Source organism: Pteropus alecto, unplaced genomic scaffold, assembly GCF_000325575.1.
Source record: "Pteropus alecto unplaced genomic scaffold, ASM32557v1 scaffold94, whole genome shotgun sequence".
Taxonomy (NCBI): domain Eukaryota; kingdom Metazoa; phylum Chordata; class Mammalia; order Chiroptera; family Pteropodidae; genus Pteropus; species Pteropus alecto.
Window position 1 is genome coordinate 11,914,425 of NW_006437736.1, and position 8,609 is coordinate 11,923,033.

The 8,609-nt window shown below is 34.7% G+C and overlaps 1 protein-coding gene across 1 annotated transcript in view; it reads left to right on the plus strand.

Annotated features, from left to right (window-relative positions):
- FGD6 (FYVE, RhoGEF and PH domain containing 6) overlaps window positions 1-8,609 on the plus strand; it is a 98,896-nt gene that overhangs the window by 35,416 nt on the left and 54,871 nt on the right. The window contains 2 exon segments of the mRNA XM_006914602.3: window positions 8,371-8,438; window positions 8,525-8,555. Of these exon segments, the coding sequence (XP_006914664.1) occupies window positions 8,371-8,438; window positions 8,525-8,555 (99 nt within the window).

The following is an 8,609-nucleotide window of genomic DNA, read 5'->3' on the forward strand; positions in this document are numbered from 1 at the left end:
AAACTGCAAGTTCTTTCTTTTCCTAGCAAATACTGTTTTTTATAATTTTGTTTGTTTCTCTTGCTCAAATCCTTTCCATTTTCTCCCCATGCTGTTTAAAGTATGATGAACAAAATTGGTTTCTACATTCTACTAGGGATCTCACCAACACATGGTATAAAAGAAAGATTAATCTCTATCCTCTTTGTGTTATGCATCTTACAAACACATCCTGTCATAACACTGCCTGGTTGACTCATTCGTTTTGTGGTCATTGGAGACTTTAGGGTTCCTTCTTCTGTATTCATGCCTGCCTGCCTTTTCCTTCCAGTATTTATATTATTGCTTTTTTGTCTTTAGTTACACCATGTTGCAATATCTGTTAAATCTTGAGCAATTTACTTAACTTAGTGTGCCTTGGTTTTTTCATCTGTAAAAAGATGGAGTAGGGTGGACACTTGTCCTTATTTTCTGACACTTCCTAATGATTAAATGATTACATACTGTTTAAAATAGTATCTGACACAAAATGAATGCTCAGTAGATTTTAGCTATTATTATTGGCTTATATGAACAGAAGGAAGCAAAAAAAGTATCTGAATGCAATCTTTATACAAACAAATAAATGTATATTTATTTTGCATATTTACCAAATAAATATATATTGTTTTAAGTTTACCTTTCTTATTTTCGATGAATAAATCTGAAACATGTTTACAGGAAAGGCAGTTCTATTAGAAACACATGTAATTTGGCATCCTAAGACCCCTGGTTCAGTCCTAGCTCTGCCATTTACCAGCTGTATGACCTTGGTCAAATTATTTTTAAAAGTCAGTTTATTTACACCATTCTCATTTCACATTGGATTTCAGGTGACAACAGAAAGAAATTATGTAATACAGAAAGTCAAAATATATAGTAAAAGAAATCAAGATGTTAATAAATAGTATTGGAATTACTGGATATCCACATGCAAAAGAATGAAGTTAGACCCCTTCCTTTCGCCATACATGAAAACTAACTTAAAATGGATCATAGACCTAAATGTAAGAGCTGAAAGTATAAAACTCTTAGAAGAAAATATGGGAATAACCCTTTATGACCTTAGGTTAGGCAAAGTCTTCTTAGCTAAAACAACAAAAGTAGAAGTGATAAGAGGAAAAATAGATAAATTGGACTTCATCAAAGTTAGAAACTTTGGTGTTGCACACAGTACCATCAAGAAAATGAAAAGACAACCTAGAGAATAAAAGAAAATATTAGCAAATATCTCTGGTAAAGGACTTACATACAGAACATATAAACTCTTACAACTGAACAATAAAAAAATAAGTGAACCAATTTTAAAATATCTTCGGAGATATTTCTCCAAAGATATACAAATGGCTATAATAAGATGCCCGACGTCCTTATCCATCGGGAAAATGCAAAGTGAACTACCACTTCACACCTACTAGGACGATTGTAAAATCAAAAAGATGGACAATAACAAATGTTGGTGAGGATGTGGAGAAATCAGAACCCTTATACATTGCTGGTAAGAATGCAAAACGGTGCAGCCACTTTGGAAAACAGTCTAGCAGTTCCTTAAAAGATTAAATATACACTTACCGTATAACCCAGCAGTTCTACTCCTGAGTATATACCCGTGAGAAATGAAAACATATGTCCATGTAAGAATTTGTACATGAATGTTCATAGTGGCATTATTCATGATAGCCCAAAAGTGGAAAGAACTCAAGTGCCCATCAACTGATAAATGGAATATTACTCAGCAATAAAAAAAAATGAGCCTATACATGCTACAACATGGATGAACCTTAAAAATAGGCTAAGTGAAAGAAGTCAGTCACAAAAGACTACATTTTATGTAATTCCATTTATATGAAATGTCCAGAATAGGTATATCCATAGGGACAGAAAATAGCTTAGTGATTGCCAGAGGCTATTTAAAAATGACATCTATTCATTCTGCTTCATTGTGGTTGGAATATTCACTGCTGTTCAACTTTTCTGTATATTGATTTCTCTGCCTCTTTTTAAATTTTCTTAAAACAGCTCATATGATAAATGTCATCATGAAGAGAGGGGTGAACCTGAGAACTTTGTCCTTTAGAGGTTAGTCATGGAGTCAGCTCTGTTTTGGCATGACTAAACGATAGAGATATTTCTCAGGCAGGTCTGGTTGTTAAGTTTTTGCTTTTTAATGGAACTCGAGTAGCACATCAGAGGCCTTTAAAAAATTCTATTAAATTCTATTAAAAAGTAACAAATTTCACCGAACTTTATTTGCAGTGAACAAATGCGAAAAGAGAACACAGTTCAGAACTTACGAAGCTGGCCTATTATCAAGAAATTGGAACATAAAACTGGGTTTCAGATTAAAGGTTCTGTTTTGGAATTTGTTTGACTTATTTTATGACCTTGACAAAGTAATTTCATTTGTGACTCATGTTTCAACCTCCACAGCAGTGTACTTCCTGGAGATGCCCGTTATTTCACAGGCAATGTGCTTTGAAATGCAATCTAACTTAAGTGAGGACTTTCATTAACTGAAAAGTTGAGATGCCAAATATGGCCTCTCTTGAGGTTTTACAGTGGGGTGTATTTCTCCATCATCGTTTGACTTGGGTAAAAATCAGCGTTTTTCTTACAAGTTGTAGATAAGATAGAGCTCTTTATTTTCTTTTGTTTTTTTTTTAGCTATCTTTGACCTTGTTTACTTTGAAAATGATTGTAATCCATTGAACCACTTTCTAATAATTACTTTTTGTTTTAGCTCTATAGTTTTCCTAATTTAAAAGGTAAAATAGACAATAGAATACATGGACTTCTAGAATTTTAGAATTACAAAAGGCCTTAGTCGTCTAGTACAAATTCTTATTTTTTACATGATGAAATATATATAATGAGCTTTTAGTTGTTTGAATTTACATTTTCATGTTACTCAACCACATACTCAAAAGCAATGTGCTCCGCTCTTAGATTCTGAGAATGTGGTAGCTGCCCTGGTACACATTTGTTTATTCATACATATTAATTGCACAGTGGACCAGGCACTGTGCTATGCACAGAAGGATACAAGAATGAATAAGATTACAGACTAGAGGTAATTCAGACGTGTCAGCAAATAAACACAGTTCTCTGAGTTCAGTCCTATAAATACCATACGAATAAGCAAATAGTCTTGCATTTTGGGAATGGTGGGGAGAAAATATCAAGTCAGCCTTCATAAAAGAGACGTCTTTTGAGTGCTGTCATAAAGGATGGGTTTGAATATAACAGGCAGAAATCTTTAGAGGGGGAGATGACGAAGCAGGAAGGAAAGGTATAATGGAACGGACGTGTAAGGGCAGAGCATACTTGGAATTGCAGGGTAGTTTCAGTTTGGCCAGAGTTGAGAGAACACAGTGTGGAGGAGTAGGAATGAGACTAGTGAAGATAACTAGACACATTGTGGAATGTCTTATATGCATGGTAAAGGAAAGTTTTGTCTTCATTGCCCATAGGTGATAGAGATACAGTGGGATAAATCCAGAGCCAAGGAAACCACTGAGGTTATTGTAATAGTGTAGGCAAGAAATAAGGAGGCAGTATTGAGGGAGAGGAAAGGATCAATTAAGCTTTAAAGAAATATTCAGAAGGACAAATAGACAGGGTTCGATGACTCAGTTGTGATGGTAGAAGGTGGAGGAGTCCAGATGTCTGGCTTTGATGAGTGAGAATGTAGAGTATCTAGCATGCATGTACTTGAAGCTTGTTTAAAGAGTGACTGAAGGTCATCTAATGCTTTATTTTTTGTGAATCTTTTCCTGAATTACCACTACTTGATTATGCTCTTTCTCTCTTTCAAGATGTCAGTACATTTCATAGTTGTTCTTATAAATACTTATTTGGATATTTGGTTTACTCCCATTATTCGCTTCTTGAAAGCTAGGGCTATTTCTTATTTATCTTTAATTCTCTGTTCTAACACCCACTTTCATGCCCCATCTCAGACCTATAGAATCAGAATTTCCAAGTTACCCAGGAATCTGAAATTTAAGAGCTACCCAGTGGTTTTAATGATCAGTAATGTTTTCAAATTCAGCTGTAGAACAATGAATCAGCTGAGTGGAGCTGTTGTCTCCTCTTAAACTTGCTATCGAATATTGGAGTAAAGATGGTCCTGACTCCTTCTTCTTGGAAATGATCTCAGAATAACAAAGAGGATAAGAAATACAAATTCTGCCTTTAGCGGTATGAAGAGACAGCTAAAACCCCAAATCACAACATATGAGTAAGGGCTACCATTCCCACCAGCAATGTATAAAATGTTCCAGTTTCTACACATCTTCACAACACTGGCTTTTATCTGATTTTTCATTATAGCCTTTGTGTGTGTGTGAAGTTCTGTCTCAATGTGTTCTTAATTTGCATTTCCCTGATGACTAATTATATTGAGCATCTTTTCATACACTTACTGGCTTTTGTTCTATCTTTAGTGAAATGTCTATTCATATTCATGTCTTTTACCCGTTTTTTAACTGGATCGTATTATAGGAATTATTTCTGTATTCTGGATACAGAATCATGATTTGCAAATATTTCTTCTCTGCCTGTGGCTTTTGTTTTCATTTTCTTTATGGTGTCTTTTGAAACATAGGAGTTTTAAATTTATGAAGTTCACTTTGTCTTTTTTTTTTTTTTTTTTTTATAGATCATACTTTTGGTGTTGTATCTAAGAACTGTCAGCCTAAGCCAAGGTCATAAGGATTTTCTTATGTTTTTTTTTTCCTACGAGTTTTATCATTTTACCTCTATGAATGATTTCTAGTCAATTGTTCTAAATGGTATCAGATAGATTATTAATTCACCTTTTTGCTTGTGGATATCCAGTTGATCCAGCAATTTTCAGTCATTTGTTGAAAAAAACTATCCTTTCTCCCATTGAATTGCTTTGACAACTTCATCAAAAATTCATTGACCATAAGTTTAAGGGGTGTACTTCTCTCAATTTCTTCCCATTGATCCGCATGTCTGTCTTCATGCCAGTACCCACCATTCCCCACCCCACCCCAAAATTTACAATCTCAGGTTCTAGAAAAGAAACACATACTTTGTAGTCACCAACGCTAATGCTGACTCTGAATCTCTGCCACCCTGTGTCTCACTGACTTGCTATACCATATCTGAGATTTAAGATCTGAGATATTCGGTTTTTAAATCTTAGGATTTTAAAGTTGAAAGTTCAACAGTCATTTTACAGATAAGGTATGTCCGCCCCACCATAGCTGTTCTTCTAAATATTCTTGTCCCCTGCTATAACAGAAGCATGATATCTGCCTGAGGATAACATTTATTGCCTTTGAGTCACTCTGCACAAATCTCTGTAACCCAGGCCCTTGCAGAGCAACGTCCTGAGGAAGAAAAAAAAAAAAAGGTTCAGAGTAGAGACAGAACAAAGAAAGAGTGAGAAAAAGAAGAAAGGAAATAAAGGGTAGATGCCAAAAGTGAAGTATGCCTACTTGAAATTTTTGTATAGAGCTGGTACACATTTTAGGCGACTCCACTAAAATGCTTCAGCATCTGTAGTGTGCCTAAGTTTCTTTATAGCCACTGCTAAAACTACCTTTTGACCTTTAAGGGAAAATGGAGAATGCACATTCAAGCCTTCAGTTCTTTCAAGGGTTTAGATTCATTTTTAATGCATTTTTTTTGACTTGCTAATTTTAAAAATATATATTGTATTTTACAAATATTAAACTTTCTAGCTACAGGTATTATAGAGAAACCTATTATAATAGTTAGAAAAGCATTGATTTGCTAAAATAGTTTTCAAAGTAAAAGTTGTCTGTGTATGTGTACGTGTACACAGTCATGGTTGTTAGTGAATGTGTGAGACTCGGTTGGTCTGTAAGAGCAGGCTGTGCTTTAAGACTGCTTCTTGAGGAATGTTAGCTATGTGTAGTTTAAAAGGTGGGTGAATGGAGTTGAGTATCTTGTGCTTCATCTTGCTCAGTTGAGCAACACTTACCCAACCTGCTAATCGCAATTATTCAACAAACTGTCTTAGTAAAGAGGAGTAATAATGGGGATAGAGGTCGAAGTCATCTATCTAATTGTCCCTTTAAATGTAGAGTTTGAGAGCTAAGGTTAAGTAACAAGGCAAAATATTCTAGGCTAATTAGACTGGACTGTTACACACTGTGAATTAATCAGTTGATCTTTAAAGATTATTTTCATAAGTGGTTGGTTTTATAGCCTACTTTGAATATTTTTTGCATAACCTTTCTGTTGAAAGGTTTAAGATTTCTTGAAGTAAATTCTGTAGTGAAATATGAAAACATAGAAGGGACAAATATACACTGTAAGATCAGTGCTTACTCCTGGAGAAGGAGGGAGCTTTCATGTTATATGTGATGATTTGTTTCACAAAAAAAGTTTAAACTGAATATTGCAGATTGTTTGGATTTGTTAAATCTTGAAGAGAGGGTAGGGGAGACATATGTGGGTATATCTTTAGCAGTGAATGTCTGTGAGGGTATGATTACTGGCAAATATTGAAGAGAGATTCAGGGCGTATTAGAAATATTTCTAAGTTAGATATTGGGAAATATGGATTCTCTTCCCAACTCTAATAATCACCTTCAAATCTTGGAAAATCCTTGATTTAAGTGGGTTGTCTTTGGGATTCTGCTCTTGGTCCAATTCTCACTTTATATATTCCTTACATTTGACTTCATTCACTTCTATGACTTCAACTACCATTTTATGGTCCAGTGGTTTTCGATATAGTAAAAAATGAATCTAAAAATAAAGGTCTCCCTTGTATTTACTATAACTGACTGACTTGTTATAAGCATATAAATGATTGTAATAAAAAATATAAATTTTAACATATTTATAAAACCTTGAGGAATCTGCTCTATTTACTCACGTGACTGTCACTAATGCTTTAAGTAAGTTAATAAAAGAGTTCTCATGTATGTATAGAACATCAGCAGACATTCTTTAAAAAAATCATTAAAATGTAATTTTTAGAAGAGCTTCATTCATCGTTAAACGGCATCTGTTTTATGCCTTGGTTCTGACACTGAAATTCTGGAAGCAGGTAAAAACGTTTTTTTTTTTTCCCAAATAAGGAACTAATATAGTCCTCTGACCATCACAGTGATGCCTGAGTAAACAAATGTGCTAGGATGATCCATGATTTCAATTTAGAAAAGAAGACTACCATTATTATTTTTTTAAATAATGAGAAGTCGCTACCATTATTTTTTTCCTGTATCTGACTATTGGACTGTCATGGTCACTTTTTATTCTTACCGTGATATTACCTTGTTTAACTGCACTCTGGGCAGCACAAAAAAAAAAAAAAAAAAAAACGGGTCCTGGTATTGACAACGCTGACGTGAATGTGGAGAGGCCTGTCCTTCTAAAACCCGATCTGACATTTCTTCAACGGAAGCATCAGCACATTTTCCTTTTAATGGCAACAGTCCTAATTTTCATTTTAGGTGTAATTTCCAAAATGTGGTATTGCTTGTTCCTTGTTTTCTCTCTTTTGCCTCTCATTGTGGAACTGTGGTGTACAGGTCTTTCACTAGAATAGAAGTGGAGAGAAGCATTTCCTTTTTTCTAATGCCCTAGAGTCAAAGCCAGATCTTACCAGTTTTTAAATGAAAACAGCAATTTCTAAATCCTTAAATATTGAGACCTCATTTCTAATCACCTTTTTTTTTCCCAGAAGTATACATTTTGTTCTCTCGGCTAGAGTGTTTAATATACACACAAAGCAGTACATATTTAAGGAATTTCATTTCAATAAAGCTGCCTCGACTATAAGAGCATTATTTCTAAAAGGGGTTTGGAGTAAACTGAAGAGAGCCTGTGGCCAAAGTGTCTGCAATGTGTTTGGTATAGACTGTGAAAAAGCCCTTTTCAGACTGCACTTAAGTTGTCTGACTTGGAGTGGCTCTACTCAGAGTGAAATTCTCTTACGCATTCCTATTGGATATTCACTAATCTCACATTACTGTGTGCAACCTAAGAACTCATGTTCAGGTGATATCCGTAGGGGTCATTTCCCTTGCAGAATATGACTTTTCAGTTTTGAACCACTGAGGTTCAAAACTTGGTGCTCCACCAAGGATCTGGGGCTTCTCAGAGAAGTGCATCAGTCCAACGCTAATGATGGTAGAGGCTTACTGATTGCTCTCAGCTTCCCCTGTATCATGGTTTAATAACTGCATCTAATTCTGTTTGTCATTTGAGATGTTGTGTAGTATGAAATGTGTTCTAATCAGGAACTTGTAAATATCAAAGATTGAATTTACATCTGACTAGCTCAGAGCTGATCTTCATTATCCTTTATAAGTTCATGCTTTCTTAATGCATTCTTATCCACAGGATGAAGATACTGGAATAAAAAGTAAAGTCCATTATATTGCCAAGGAGATCATGAGCTCAGAGAAAGTGTAGGTATCTAGTTTATAATTCAGAAGACTAGTTGTTTCCCCATTGGCTCATTTAAAACATTTCTTTCATTGCTGTTTTTTTACAGGTTTGTGGATGTGTTAAAACTTTTGCATATTGTAAGTATTTGCTAGTATTTTCTTGAAATCTAAGACTGTCCTCTTTTACATCTT